The sequence below is a fragment of the Miniopterus schreibersii genome (genome assembly GCF_964146895.1).
Source record: "Miniopterus schreibersii genome assembly, chromosome: 4".
NCBI lineage: Eukaryota > Metazoa > Chordata > Mammalia > Chiroptera > Miniopteridae > Miniopterus > Miniopterus schreibersii.
In genome coordinates this window covers 89,449,863-89,466,429 of record NC_138105.1, presented here as the reverse complement: position 1 = coordinate 89,466,429, position 16,567 = coordinate 89,449,863, and the positions used below count along the sequence as shown (strand labels likewise).

The following is a 16,567-nucleotide window of genomic DNA, read 5'->3' as shown; positions in this document are numbered from 1 at the left end:
AACAATCACTATTCTTCTGACCTGAAATCCAAATATGTTGTAATTTAAATATCTTATTATTGAGGAGAGAGTCTGATAGCATTCAGTGCTGTACTGATAACTTAAATGATTTTCCTCTTCTTTTGTCTTCTCTTAGCGTGCCATCAGGGCTATGTAATAATATGATAATGTTTGAGAGAGTGAGATTCATAATCAGATAAACCTGGTTCAAGTCCCAACTACTCTGCTTCCTAGTTGCAAGACTTACTGCAAGCTGTTCATTTCTCTAAGCCTTTGATGCCTCTCGTGGGCCTAATTATACTTCCCTAGTGAGTTTGTTGTGGGGATTAAATGCGCTGATATACTCTAGGTACTTAGCATGGTACCTAGCAGAGAATAATAGCCCTTAACTACCGCTGTTATCATTTACATAGGTCATGTTCTAAACTTTATTCTGTTTTGTTTGTTTTTCGTTTTGTGTATCTGTATGTGTGTGTGTGTTTTCTTTACAGATGGATATACAACCGATGACATTGAGTTTTACTGGCGTGGGGACGATAACGCAGTAACAGGAGTAAAAAAGATTGAACTTCCACAGTTCTCCATCGTAGATTACAAACTCATCACCAAGAAGGTGGTCTTCTCCACAGGTTTGTATCGGGGAAGAGGGCTGAGGTAACGGAGTCTTCATCTTTTGTAAAAAGGGTTCACTTCTTTCCGGATTGGGTCCCAGGGAAGGATGGTGACTCTAGAAGCCAAGATCTGCTGAACACCCTCAGTTCCCCATCCATCCCATTGCTCATTTGCAACCCATCGGTTGTTTTCCTGAAGGCACCCCCAGCAAAGCTGAGCAGGCCAGCTCTGTGGCTCTCCTTTGCCAGAGGAAAGGACTAGTTGTTGGAGACAGAATAGAGCAGGAAATGAAGACTTGGGTCAGTTGTTCCCACAATTTTATGCATATCACAGAATTGATCATAATTATTTGAAATATACTGGGGACAACCAAGTCACAGTTCACTCAAGTCTGACCACAGTGCAATTCTCTAAAGAGAGTAGGGTAGGAGAATTTCACATTTCCCTCAAAGGGCAGGAGTTTCTTTACATAGCATCACCTCCTGTTTTGGAGCTAAAAGCTCTTCCAGATTTTGAGATTATCCTGATCCTTCACCATCCTACCCTTCCAGTATTGAGATTTTAAGTTATCAAACCTGGTTTCATCAGCACAAAATTTTAACAGGAAAGCCCAGCAAAGTAGTAACTTACTATATTGCCATTAAGGGGAAAAACAATAAGCCCACAGGAATATCCCTGTTTGTTTTCCTCATTGGAACGAATCCCCCAGGCAGAAAGAGCTGGCCCCGTAACTGTAAACTTAGAGCTTCCCCTCTGGTGAGGATCCGGGCGCTTCCTGTCCCCACAGCAACGTCAGGCCAGAGTTGTATGGCTTAGTAAGAATATGCGGAGCCTCTTGCTTTAAAAAAAGAACAATAGCAAACTTTTCCTAAGTGTGAAATGAGTTCCTACTTAAAACACCCTTACTTTAATATTAAGAGTCAGTTACTCTTGGTTTAGCCTGAGTAAGAATTTTTTTCCCTCCACCCATACACACTGTTTATCAGTGTGAATCGTTTGTTCTGAGACTGTGCTCTGTTACATATATTGTCTGAAGTGTAAATCCCAGATCACCACAGTCAAAGAACCCAGCTTCAGGAATGTGATCCTTTCGTTGTATCTCCCACAAATATTGCTCAGGAATCATGATCCTCCACCTTTCAGTGGGTCAGGGGTCCCTTTAGGACTTTGATGGATGCAGTGATTTTAGAAAAAAATAATGCATACGCGTGAAAAACCTTCACAAGATTTCAGGGAGTTGCTACATTACCTGAAGTATAGCCATTGATCCCAGATTTAAAATCATCCTGGGATTTTGTGAGGAGCTCTCTTTTACTATCATGAGAGTGTCCTGCCTGATTGTCAAACAAGCAAACAAACAAAAAAACTTATTGGATGGACTTACTGAGAAATAAGTGGAGCGGGGGAGGGGGGGGACAGAGGGACTGTCCCAAATTGTCTTGTCCTCTACAGTTGTAGAGAATGAGTATTTTTTTCACCCAGAGCCGAGAAAACTGGGAATTCTTTTAATGCCTGAGGAGTAAGGGATGTGTTCAGCATGGAGTAACTCCTGCTAATTGACAACCTGGTGTCCTCAGGCATCCTTTGCAGAAGAAAGGGCTCTTCACCCGGAGCTAAAATTGAACTTGGGAGGATTCACAAACTGTTCATGGGCCTTTAAAGGAAAGCATCCTGTAAGTAAGTGTTGACTGAGAGTGATGATGCTCTACAATTGCCTTCCTAGGTTCCTATCCCAGGTTGTCCCTCAGTTTCAAGCTGAAGAGAAACATTGGTTACTTCATCCTGCAGACCTACATGCCTTCCATCCTGATCACTATCCTCTCCTGGGTCTCCTTCTGGATTAATTACGACGCCTCGGCTGCCCGAGTGGCATTGGGTAGGCCGCCTTCTGTCCACTTGCGGAGTCTGGCTCGTGTGTGTGTGTGTGTGTGTGTGTGTGTGTGTGTGTGTGTGTCCCAAACGCACTTTCCTTACCCTGGAATTCGTGACATATGATGAAACCGGACTGCACACATTACGAGGATTTGACTCAGAGACTTTGGGTGATCTGATTCAGCATTAAGTCAATTAAACACATATTAAAGCTCTTTCACGTCAAAATTAGTTAACTATTTAGCTGTTGGTAATGACATTAGTCCCATCCGTGTGATATTTTTATTGAAGCATAGTTCATGTAATGTTGCTTGATAATTACTAAATTTATCTGTGCTTCCTTACCTGGGAAGACTTCCTTTCCATTTTTTTTTTTTTTCTGAGCAAGAAACCAAGAAATATAGTGTGTAACAAATAGCTAAGCAGAAAGAACTCTAAAGTCTTATGAATATTTTGGAGTAGCATGGCAGAGGGCAGGAGAAAAACCAAGTAAAAATTTAGGGAAATTATCTATGGCATCACTTATCTTATGCTAGATTTTCCTGTTGTTATAAGACCAGAGGAAGAGAATAAATTATATTTCATGGACATTTTTATGTTGCTGACTCCAGATGTACTAACTAAATTTATGGCCTTTTACACAATCTTTATTATTTTGAGTTCTAACTAATTCCTTTAAATGTTGAAATGTTAACTCCTCCACCATGAGATCTCAATTCAGTTGTTACTTCCTTGGAGAAGTCATTTATTTATTCATTCAGCAAGTATTTGTTGAACACCTACTATGCGCCACGCCAAGTACACTAGGCTGGAGATAAAGCCGTGTCCTTCTGGAAGTTATGTCCCAGCAGTAGAAGATAGGCAGTACATTGACTAGCCATGCAAACTGTGTAATACCGTAAGTCTGTTGAGGGAAGTGAGCAAGGTAAGGGGGAGGTTGGTTGTTTCAGGGTGTGCACTGTAGAATTATCAGGGCAGGCCTTATTCAGAAATTCGCAGTGGAACAAAGGCTCGAGGAGCATGAAAAGCCACAGTTGTCTGGCTAAGAATATTCCAGGCCATGGGCATGGCAGTGAGGTGGCCAGTGAGGCAAATGCAGAGAGTTCAGGAGTAAAGACAGCGTGTGTGGGAGGGGAAGAAAAGATTATGAAGCGGTTTGGGGGCCATAATAAAGGCTTCACTTTTATGCTGAGCAAAATTAGAGTCAATGAGCAAAGAAGTGACATGATTTGATTTTAGTTTTAAAGGAATCACTTTGGCTGCTGTTGAGCTTGGACCGTCGTGGTTGAAGGAGGGAAGGGAGAAGTAATGCCCACCTGTTCTGAGTCAGGTCCCTGTGATTTAACCTCTTAAACTATAGAACTCCCCTCCGTAGACCAACCGCTGTTATAATTTATATGCATTTGGTTTGTCATGTCATTTTCCGCATGGTGCTGAAAGATCTTTTGGAGAAAGGTCCATATCTAATTTTGATTCCATTATGTCTGCAGCGTCTCTCATAGAAAATGTTGCTCAGGAAATATTTGCTGAAAAAGGAATGAATGAAATTTGTAAATATCTTATTTCAAAATGAAAAGTTGTCTATTTTATATCTACTATAGGAATAATAGGTAATTTATTTACTTTTTAAAAGAAATTTTTAAGAAATTATGTGAAGAATTTATTACTAGATCAGAAATACCTTTCATGATATACATTCATACAGGATAATTGTAATTGACATAAAAAAGAGAAAAAATGAAATTGGAAAATGTTTCAAAAAGACTAATATTGTAAAAAAGATAGGAGAACTGTGAGACACCTAGCTGTAAAGCAAGACCAGGGTTTTTCTGGCCATACTCAGCATCAGATGCTCAAATTTATTTTTTCTGTATCTGTTTTAAGAGCATGTGTGAAAACAAAACAAAAATTGTGACTTTATTACAGAGAGAAAATTAATCAGGAAACTTATGTTCCAAAAAAAAGTCATAGAAATGAAACCTTAACTACCGGGATGTGTTACAGGTAGTGTTTAAGGACACGGGTTTCTGAGTCAGAGATCCTGGTTCACATGTTGGCTATAACCCCCCATGTGTGATCTGGACTCTGAGCTCTGCCTATTTTCACAAAGCTGGAGCTTGTCATACTCAGGATTCTGGGCCACCGGGGCTTTTTCCAGCATTCTCTGTCTATCCCTCCAGTTACACCTTTGAGGGAAACTACTCCCCATGGATAGCAGTGCTCACTCACCTGGATGAGTAATTATAGTTATAAATGCCATCACCTAGTGTGGCATTGCCCGTGAGGAATCTTGTAATACTTCTTTATAATTTATCTGTGTGTTACTCGCCTAGGTGCCCAGCCTACAAACATGAGGGTTAGATTTCGACTTCTCTATTACCCTCCCATTCCAAATTTTTACAGTCATTTGTCCATATCATCTATATAATGCACTGATTGATTTTAGTACCGTTGTGATTATTTTATTTCCCCTTGCTAACAGATTATTCTGAGAAACTCTTAAGGCGTATTCTTTCTTCCTGTCTTGCATGCTTCTCTGAACCCCACAGCCGCCAGAGCGATTATCATAAACGCAGTGTGTCCTGTATCTCCCTGCCTCCGGCTGGTCAGTGGCCCCAGGTTGCCTGTAACTTCAAGTTCAGACTCTTCGGTGGGCTCTACATTTATGCCTCTCCTTTAGGGAGCCCTTGCCTATCCTGCAGTCTCCCCGCCATCCTTTCCACCATATCCTCATGTACCCATGTTGGCTTTTTCAGAGCTTTTGGGCGATCTGTATACTTTCACCCCGCAAAGCAAGCCCCCCTTTCCCACAGAAAGCTCTCTTCAGCACCAGCGCCCCGAGGTCTCACTCACAGTTGACCTTCAGCCCCTGGGTGCCTGGGTGACCCCCCCCCCCCCCCATTCTTCAGAGCGCAGCTCCAAACCCAGCCACGGCACACTGCTGGCGGCTTCCTCCAGTCCTCAGCTCAGCCTGCACACGCATTAACGCAGCAGCATTTAAGTCACTTTCCAACCCCTTCCCGCTAGATATACAACTGCAACTGTGAAAATATAACTAGCTGGCTGGGCGTGGCTCAGCAGTTGAGCGTCGACCTAGGATCCAGGAGACAGCGGTTTGATTCCCGGTCAGGGCACATGCCCGGGTTGCGGACCCATCCCCAGCAGGGACGTGCAGGAGGCAGCCGATCAATGACTCTCATCATTGATGTTTCTCTCTCTCTCCCTCTCCCTTCCTCTCTTTGAAATCAATAAAGATATATTTTTTTAAAAAATAACTAAAGAAGGGTTCTAAAATGATACACATTTACTACAAATTGATGATTTATGCGTATCTCCAGGGCCTGCCACAGAGCTGGAATATAATAAGTGCCCAGTAAATATCCCGTGGCATACATCCATGACTAAAAGAATGCAGTAATCTTTCCAGCTGTAACGAGAGCAGAAAGGACCTAGGAGCATTGTTATTCTAACTCTCAGTGTTTTTTTCTCCCAGGAATTACAACTGTCCTTACAATGACCACCATCAACACCCACCTCCGGGAGACTCTCCCTAAAATCCCCTACGTGAAGGCCATTGACATGTACCTGATGGGGTGCTTTGTCTTTGTTTTCATGGCCCTTCTGGAATATGCTTTGGTCAACTACATCTTCTTTGGGAGGGGACCCCAACGCCAAAAGAAAGCAGCCGAGAAGGCTGCGAGCGCCAACAGCGATAAGATGCGCCTGGATGTGAACAAGGTAAATCCCGCGGGTGGGGGCGCCCTCCTTGCTTCTTAAACTAGAAGAATACCAGCAATATAGGTCAAAGGTCTTGTCTCACCAAGGAGGAAACCAAGACCTAGGGACGGGAATGGGTGATTTTCCCCAAATCATAAAGATAATGAGCGATGGAGGCGCGGTTACAGCCCGAGTTTGTGACGCAACACTTAGATGTCCTTTACCCTGTGCTCACTTTGGCAGCACGTATACTAGATAAACTCTACCTTAATACTAAGGTTGCCCAAAGCACAGTAGTCTGCAAACCACCTTTGTGACTTTTTCAGTATATACGTACGATGTGTGCTACTATTTACTTTATATTTATTTAAATTTACTCACATTATTTAAATTTATTTAAGAAAGGAATTTCATATCCCATAAATCACTGTTATTTGCTAAAAGATCATCTTAGGTATAAATAAATAAAAATGTAATGATGTCATCAAATTCTAGGTTATACTAGCTGAAGGCTCTGGGCCTGAGCTGTGCATGTTCTTGCATTTAAAGGGGAGATAAGCAAGTACAGAGATGTACTTAAGACCTACCAGCAGCAGCAAACTGAGGCTTTCTCCTTGAAGTCGTCAGAAGGGTAGAGAGAGGAGTGTAGGAGGAGGGAAGAATCATTTTCCCCCAAGTGATAGATAATTACTCAATGCCTTGCTCATGTGCCACTTAAAATCCCTGAAGTGTTTGACTACAGGAGGCCACTGTCTTACATAGGCAAAGGATCATTCCCACACAGTTGTAAACCCGGTTCATTCTTTAAGGCAGTGTTCTCAGCCTTCAGTGCCTGGTTCAATGACTGGGAGAGCAGTAAAAATACTGAAGCCTGGGTTTCTTCCCCAGAAATTCTGGTTTGATTGTCCTGGAGCATGCCGGGCATCATAGTTCAGAGTGCTGGAACTAGGAAGACAGTAATACTTCTAAACCATCCAGAATTATTAACCATACCACTAATTATTTAATTGACATTTCAGTATTTTCAATGTCAATTTAATTCCAAGGACAGAACACCATAAATAATGTCTACCATTGAGTTTTATTTGGAGCAAATCCAGCGAAAGCTTCTGATTCACTGATATTTCTACATATCCATAGGTCTGATCATTGATGATCTATTCTCTAATCAAATGCAGCCCTTTCCTGGGAGACATTATTTGTAATGATGCAAACCTTAAATATGGCCCTTGAAAGCCAATTACCCACAGGTCTGGGAAACTCAGTTTCTTGCCAGTGTCTGAGGTTTCACTTATTGAAAGCTGTCAATAGATTCCAACGTAACATTATGGCTCTCCCAGACTGTCACATGAGACAGTGCTATTTAAGCCCATTTTATGATTGTCCTGATACAGTGGCCTTAATAAAGAAAAGAAAATGAATAAATAAATAAAAGCTAGCTCATAGGACGGCCATTTGAAATGAGTCTAAATCAATTGCCTAACGCAAAGCTGACTTAATACCATCTGACCTTTTTTCACTTTCCTCTGTCAAATTTTTTTCATACCAATTTGCATTTAAATGAAAAACTTAAGACCCAGAGAGTGTCAGTTTTACGGCAAACTGAACCTGGAGCTCCAGATAGTTTTAAATTCAGTGTGCTGAGATGGAGATGCCCCATGGTGATGAAAAAGCTCATCCTCTTGGACCTACAATTCAGAACCTAGAATATGAGAAAAACAAATATACCTAGAGTTCTTCTAGTACAGTGGTCCTCAAAACTCCAGCACACTTGCCCCCAGAGGACCATTGACCATGTCTGTAGATATTCTGGGTTGTCAAAACTGGGGGTAGGGGATTGCTTCTGGTATCTAGTGGGTAGGTAGAGGCCAGGGAGGCTGCTGAACATCTACAGGGCATCACACAGCCTCCCCATAACAGAGTTGTCCATCCCAGAATGTCAGCGTCACTGAGCTAAAAACCCCTGCTCTAGTCCAATTCCCTGGCTTTAAACACGAGAAACTGAGCCCCAGAAACAATAAGATGTTTGTCCTAGTCTCAAACCCTTTAAGACAAGTGGTTTCTCCATTTCTTTGATCAGGAAGCATAGAATCAGGACAGCAGGAGTCATTTAGCACAGTGTTACTGAAGAAGTATTTTGAGGTCAGTCAGGTTCAAGATTTAGTCTCTGTTTAATAGTTGTGTGACAATAGGCAAAAGAAAGTCATCCTCCATAACCTTCAGTTTCCCCATCTGTAAAGTAGGGTGGATTCCTCTTTCATAGGTTTTTATGAAGATTACTTATATAATGTATAGAGAGGGCAACATAGTCCCCAGTACATGGTAAGCGCTCAGTAAGCGGTAAATACTAATAAAACATTAAAATTTTATAAGCAGTAGACATTTTTACTTTTTAAAGTAAAATTTACAGTCTCCGGACCTATTGGTGAAGCTTGCTTGTGTGTTTTACATGAATGGCATGTAGGATGCAGTCTCATCCCTAAAAGAGGGAATTATCTACAGAGGAATGTTTCAGGTTAGAAGCTGTCAAGTCAAAGCAGGGAAATCCTTTATCAACAGGTATTAGCTTTAAAACGAACCACTTCAAACCTGATCAGTTATTTCTTAGGTCAGAATACTTACAGCTGTCTTGACTAAATTAAAACAAAAAGGTGACCACCTAGCATCCCAGACGCCCATGGTTTCCTTTTGCGCCTGGCACGAACGCTTAGGGGATCCACCCTGGGCCCTGATTGCACATTTGCTTTCCTTTGTGTGGGCGTCATGAATAATGCCACTCTATTTTTTATCAAGAATGTCTCTTTTTTCCAACTGTAATTCTTAAGTGTTTTCTCCCCCCAAAGATCGGGCACATATAATCAACTAAGTATTGTTGGCTGCTCTGGAAAAATCAGTTGGTAGGGAAGGGACTGACTTTTTTGTGTTCCTTTTGATGGTTTCCTAGAGATGGGAGCTGCAAGTCAGGTCATCCAAAGGGATTTTTATAGTGTGCTCTCTGTCCTGAGGTCAGGGAGGAGTGAAAACGCAGGAGTGCACGTTGCTTCCACGGCATGCTTTCACACTTTTCCGATCTCTTCTCTGTATTAATTTCCTGTAAGTCTTTATTTTAACAAGAGTATCTGCGGCTCTTAACACAGTTCTTATCTTGTCATTTTATGCATATACTAAAACTCTTCAGGAAAGTCAAATATTCAGGGTTGCACAGCAAAGTTAACAAAATCTCTGAGGCTCAGGTTGGGTTTTCCGTTCCATAGTCAGTGTATCACCCACTGTGCTAACAGGTGAAAAAATAATATAGAATTAAAAAGCTGATTCCACATTAGTTTATATATTCGTTTCACCTGAAAAACCCACCTGTCTACACATGAGAGTCTAGAACTGACAAGAAATGTCACTTTCACAGTTGTCTTCACGTGACAAATTAAGTTGTAAAATACTAAGATTCTTAAAAATAAACCTCAAACCAAGAGGCCTACTGAACATTTCTTTTTCCCAAGTCTTCTGGAGTAGTAAAAAAAATTAAATCTCTGTCCTAATGTTAAAAGATTCTTTCCCATTATCTTTTGCATTCTGCTATTTATGTGTGTTTGTTTCCTTATAGAATTTGCTTTGGATTAATTTTACCCACTTTTCTTGCTTATGTCTTCAAATTTCCAGCTCTCCTTTTCTTTCATTGAAGCTTCACATTGTTTTCTTGTTTATTTTTCTGCCAATAACTAAGTATATACATATTTGAGAATTTAGTTACTCCTGCCTCTCCACCATGTTGATTCTTGCGTATCTGAAATGCCTCTGATATCTTTACTGTTGAGAGACCCATAACCACCAGGTTTCCAAATAAAGCTGCTCCAAAAATACCTCCATATGGGGCCATTCTTCATTCCAAATTTATGGGTGTTGTCTCTGTATTTAAACAAAATGGGACCCAAAGTCAATCCTTGTGGGACCCAACTGGAATCTCCTCCCCAACTAGACGGACTACCAATTACGATTTCTCTCTCTATACGGTTAGATAGCCAGTTTTTAATCCATTTACTTGTATTTCTGTTGGGGCCAATTTGTTTGGCTGATCCCTTTAAACTAATGTGTGCGACATTTGCCGACACCCTATGGACTTACACCCACAGAGAGTGGGGCGGCTTCGGTTTCTGTGAGACCCTGGGGGCCTTCCCAGGCTTGCTTTTGTGAAGCGCAGCTCTGACGGGCCTCGGATTCAGCCGTCCCTCAGTCTCAGTGGCTGTGCTAGAGAAGGGAGCCAAGGGGCCGTGTCTCTAGAGTCCCGTTCATTTGTATTGGGAGGACCGAGTGCCATCAGAGGCCCTGGCATTCCGGGGTCCCTTGTGTTTCTTGTGGTTAGTGCAACAGGTAGACAGCTGTACATTTCTTCTGTTGGTTGGCTCCAAATCCAGGAACCTGTTTTTTGCCCTAGATTATTAATGTGTGCCTAAGAATGTTATGTTTGCGTCAAGTCCTTGCTGCTTTGTTATTTATTTTACGAATAAGTACTATCTCGGCAGATCCAGTGCTATTTTATTGATAGGAAGGAGGCAGTAACTGAGGTTGTTGTTCATCAAAACTCTTAAATGAAATTTTCCAAAGAAAGCCTATTTTTTGGCTGATACTTAGAGTTTAGTTTCTGAATCCTTGTGCCTACAATTCTTAATCACCAAATCGTCATTCATATTGGCCTCCATTTTGGAGGAGGGGGAGCAGGAAGGGGGGAGGAGGAGGGGGAGGAGGAGGGAGGGAGAGGGGCAGGAAGGGGGAGGGGCAGGAAGGGGGAGGGGCAGGAACAGGGATAATGATGATCCTGCTGGCTGTCACCATTCCACCTTATCACACACTACTTGTCCAACTTCAGGTTTTTAAAATGTCCCTTTCTCGGTGAGGCAGCAAATGATAGGAGATGCTTTGAGCCTGTGCTGAGGGCCTGGCGCCATGTGAGCTGTGTCACTGTTTTCTGAGGATCGTGCTCCTCAGCCTTATTGCTGCCCCTCAGATCCCTGGGTGCCCCGTTACTGCCCTTGGGGCGGGGAGCAGGTGTGGTTAACCTGTTAAATCACGACTCTGTTTTGGTATTTAAGGTGGTTTAACCCCGTTACTTGTACTCCACATAGTGAGTGGTATTAACTGGACTGTGGGAGGTGTTGGAAGCCCTGTTAATCGCCGTTTGGGCCCCAGCCCCTGGGCATCCCGGCCCTGCTGCGTGTGCTCGTGCAGGTGACCTCCTTTGCGTCGTGGCTGCTGCTCTTGTTTGGATCCTAGCTCCTGTTTCTGAAACTGAAGTAGACTGCTCTGCCTGGGCAGTGTTCTAGGTGGACTTAGAAGAAAATTCCTGACAGCCGGAGTTTGGGTTTATGATGAAAACAGTTGTATTTTTTCAGAATCAAAGTATATTACGTGATTGGTCTAATGGCTGGGTAAAGTCACATGGAAATTCAGAAAATCCTCAGATCATGATATTTTAAAGAAAATGTGTCCCTTCGGTGCACGGAATTGTTCAGCTGATAGCTTGAAAGAGTTAATGACACTCTGATGACCTGTTAAAGAGAGTGCTCGATGATTTACATTGAAATACTAACCCCGATGTCTTCTGCTTTTATATTTTCCCTTGTTGGGTAGGTTTGTCTTTATTCTACCCCTTGAGTTCTCTTTTAGGTTCATATTTAAAGTGTGAAATAAGGACTAGTCATCGAAAGTTTGAATAATGAGCTGTGAAACGTGTAACATGTAAAAGCACCGCGATGTATGTGAGCGTCCTCAGAGGCACCGGGGTGCTCTGGGGAGAGGGTGCCTTTCGAATCTGACTCAGCCGGGCTCAGTCAGGCGTGGTCTCTTACGAGCCGGGTGACATTAGATGTGTTTAGACTTCCCATCCCTCGAGTTCCTCAACTAAAAACTGAAACACTAATTTCTGCCTCATTGAGCTACCGAGAGCATTAAATGAGACAATTAAGGGCCTTATATGGTGCAGGCTAAGAGCACGCAATAGATAGTTGCTATTATTCTGGAGGTGGCAGCAGGGAGTGTGTATGTGTTTCAGGGGTTCTGCTTCTAGCTCTGTTACTATTTTTCTGATTATAAAACTAATGCATGATCATTCTTTTTAAAAAAAGTACAAAAGGCAATGAAAACCACCTAAACCCCCACACCCAGATATAATCAGTCAACACTGCCTTTTATTCACAGTTAGTGATATGTTTTTACATAAATAATTTTGCTCTATTGTGTAGACTGCTGTTTTCCACTTACCTTTTTGTACCTTTAAATATAAGAACACATCATTTCTAATAGCTACAATATATTTTATTGAATTTATGTAACAAGCACCGGTCCTTAGATATTTGCATTGTTTCTGAGTGGTTTCCTGCTATAAACAAGTCTGAAATCAGCATCCCATTGCTGACACATTTGTACATGATTGACTCCTAGTCTATTTTTAAAATGGAATTTCTGGGTCAAAAAGCATGTGCCTTTAAAACAGTGATGCATATTGCCAAATTGTGAGCATGGCAGTGCACACGCACACACACACACACACACACACACATCGCCCAGCCCTTAAAACGGCAGAGAGGAAACTGTCTTGCTGTCAGAAGTGTTAGAGAAGTGGAGACAGAAGGAACCCAAACCCATGAGCAGCTTTCCCCGCTCTGTCCAAAGGCATGGGTAATAAAACAGCAGCGGAGCAGAACAAAAACAGCACACATGGCAAAGAGGCTCTGCAGAGGCGGGGACGCGTGATCAGAGCCGGCGCTGGTGCAGACGGAAGCCAGAGCAAGCCCCACGCAGGCTGGATCCGAGCAGAGGGGAGGCTTTCGAAAAGGCCCCCCTCGAAGCGAAGCATCTACACGGAGAGACAGCGTGGCAGCTATTCAGGAAAACGGCCAGTGGGTCCGTTTCTCTCTCTGCCTCCCTCTCCCGCAGGCTTTGCACACACACGACAGAAAGAGAGAAACTCAGCATGCACAAGACACATAATGCCTTTTATTAGAAAAAAATACTTCAGGGTAAGTTAAACATTTTCATAACAGGAGGGGTTTTTTGTTTTTTATGAAAAATTGAAAGAGAATATGAAACAAAAGGTAAAAGATGAGATGAGAAACAAGAGGTAATTAAAAAGGCAAAAATGAGCCTGGCCAGCGTGGCTCAGCGGTTGAGCGTTGACCTAGGACCCAGGAGATCGCGGTTCGATTCCCGGTCAGGGCACATGCCCGGGTTGCGGGCTCGATCCCCAGCAGGAGGCAGCCGATCAGTGACTCTCATCATTGATGTTTCTCTCTCTCTCCCTCTCCCTTCCTCTCTCTGAAATCAACAAAAAGATATATTTAAAATAAAAAGGCAAAAATGAAAGCCAAACAACCTTTATAGAAACTAATAATAAATCTAAAAACAGTGAGAAGAAGAATCATTATGGCAAACATCAAGGCATTAACACAAAGTTGAGGCTGTAGAAAATTATGCCAAATGCAGAGGAAAAGAGATGTAGAGATATAAACGTCTTAGAGTAAACCCGGTAAACATATAGGACAGTAGTCTTTAAGATGCACAACCATGATGTCAGTGAAGGACACATGGAAAAAATGGAATAGAGAAAATACGGCCATGTGTCACTTAACGATGCGGGTGTGTTCTGAGAAATGCATCGTTAGGTGATTTTGTCGTCGCCCAAACATCCTAGGGCGCACTTACACAAACCCAGACGGCGCGGCCCGCGACACACCGGGCCTGCGTGGTGGAGCCTGTTGCCCCTCGGCTACAGCATGCTACTGAACAAAAACAACGCAAGATGAAATCAGGCACAAGAGAACGGCGCAGTCAGGAGACACCGTGAACGGGGCTGGGTGAGGCTGCTGCCGGCTTAACAGCGTATGTCTGCAGCAAACTGTTCGTAGTAAGTAGAAAGAGTACACTCTAAAGTAATAATAAAAAGGACGCTACAGTAATTACGCAAACCAGTAACATCGTCGTTAATTATGCCTATCAAGCATTAGGCAGCATGTGCTATCATTTTATACAGCCGGCAGCACAGGAGCTTGTTTACGCAGCGTCGCCACAAGCACGCGAGCAGGGTGTTGCCCTAAGGCATTGGAATGGCTTTGTCACTAGGCGATAGGAATTTGTCAGCTCCGTTATAACCTATGGCAGGATTTTCAACCTTCTTCATCTCGTGGCACACACAGACTAATTACTAAAATTCTGCGACACATCAAAAAATAAATTTTTTGCCGATCTCATAAAAAAAAATAGGTATAATTTTGGTTCATTCACACTGGACGGCTCTTGTTGTGTTGGCTGTTGTCATTTTTTTATTTGACACTCTAAGGGAAAAGAGGTCAGTGCCTCTGACTAAATAGTCAGGTATTGTATGCTTTAGAAATTCTTGCAGCACACTGGATGAAAATCGCTGCTCTATGGGATTATAAAATGTGGTCCATTGTTGACTGAAAACTCATTTTATGGCATATGGCTGTATTTATAGCTGACACCAATAACTAATTATGATAAATAATTTGTGAATGCCTTCTATATGCGTAGTTTATATATATTACGTCATAAGACCCTATTATTGCCATATATTATTATAATTTTACAGATGATTAACTGATACCCAGACAGTGTAATTAACTTAAGGTTAAACAGCTAAGAAATGGTTGAATGGAAAATATGACTAGAGGCTACACTCTTAACTACTATGCTATATGTTAGATATTTATACACATCTGTAATGAAATTAATCACTAGGCCAAAAGGATATACTGGGTTCCAAGATAAAAATAGACACTCTCAATCCCTTCTTATTATGTTCTTCTGAAATTACTAACCTCCCATTCAGAAAAAGTGGGTGACCTACAAGGAAGAAAAAAAGATAGGTCTCAAACTATCCCATAGCAATATTAAATTTTATAAGACTATGGAAAATGTGGCAGGGTTCTGGGGGAAGAAAATATAACCTAAGAATATTACTATTGACATATAAAGGCAAAAGAAAGACAGTCTATCCTCAACATGCAAGATCTTAGGGAACATAGCATCCATAAGTCCTTATTTAAAAAAAGAAAATAATAGCTTAAATAAAAAATCTAGCTCCTAACAAAAGGTAACCAAAGTGAGGAATTTCAGAATAGGAAAAGGCAGCATGCTAGCATTTAGAACTAAAGGCAGCATGTAAAACTGAAGCTGTACCACCCCAGAAGTTAGTTACAGATAAAAGATAATGGAAATATTGTAAAACTAGATACTAAAGACACGTTTAAAACAATCGTGATGGGTGTTGTTGAGAAGGAAGGAAGTGGTTGTTTTCTGATTTATGACAAGGACTTGATATTTACTCCTTTAAGGTTAGAGTTTATGAATCAAGAGGTTGGAGATTAAGGACATGTTTCAGATGAGCATCAGTGGCTGCCCCGCCGGCGTTTCTCGCCGGGCTGCCCAGGCGGCCTGCATGGGGGCTCCCGGGGTGGGGCGCTGCTCCAAAGGCCGGGTCCCCCCAAGACGCGGCCCGGGGCCTGCGGGAGCTGAGGGGCCTCTGCTTCATCTCAGGTGCCTGGGGGGGGGGGGTCAAAGAACCACAAACTGACCATCTTATGAAACCTCTGAGAATAATAAGGAAACAGAATAAAGAAAGAGGCAGGTAAGGTAGCCAACGCTGGACATCAGAAATAAGGCACCTTAAACGCACCTTAAAAGCAAAGTTAGAGCAGAAATTAAGACAGATTCAAGACCAAGCTTGTCTTTACTGTTAAGTTACGGCATATTATCAACTCACCTATCAAAATAAGATTTTCAGATTGAATCAGGCAGCTAAACCCGACAAATGCTATTTATTAGAAATACTTCTAAAGTAAAGATATTGGAAAATATTCTAAGTAAAGTCAGAGGCAAAAACAAATGAGGCAAATCCAAAGAAAATTGAGGATTGAACATTATTGCTGTGTAAAGATGAATTGAAGGTAAAAATATATTAAGACTGAGATATATTTATAAAAATTGCAATCCAAAATAAAGATATTGATTAATAAGTCATATGTAATTAATAAAATTCAAATTGAAATAGCCACTAAATAAATTAAAATGATAGGAAATAAAAAAAGAAAATGACAGAAACATTGTGTAAGTAGTATATTGAATAAAGTTTATTAACTGTATAAACTCACTTTATACAACTTATGTCTCAAAGGTATAATAAAAATTAAATTGAAGAACATTTAGAAAATAACAGTAATTTAAAATACTAAATAATTAACCCTAGGGAATGTGGTTAAAATAGTTAACAGTGAGAAAGCGGTAGCTTCAAACAGCTTTCTAGCAAGTCATTTTTTAAAATGAATTAAATGTACCTTTCTAGAAGTTTAAAAAAGAGCAA

At 41.6% G+C, this 16,567-nt stretch overlaps 1 protein-coding gene across 2 annotated transcripts in view; it reads left to right on the top strand.

Moving 5' to 3' along the window:
* Nucleotides 1–16,567, top strand: part of GABRB2 (gamma-aminobutyric acid type A receptor subunit beta2) — a 177,059-nt gene that overhangs the window by 141,066 nt on the left and 19,426 nt on the right. For both annotated transcript variants that reach the window (XM_081133932.1, XM_081133931.1), the window contains exons 6-8: nucleotides 492–629; nucleotides 2,336–2,488; nucleotides 5,978–6,222. In XM_081133932.1, the coding sequence (XP_080990058.1) occupies nucleotides 492–629; nucleotides 2,336–2,488; nucleotides 5,978–6,222 (536 nt within the window). The remainder of the gene's footprint in view (nucleotides 1–491; nucleotides 630–2,335; nucleotides 2,489–5,977; nucleotides 6,223–16,567) is intronic.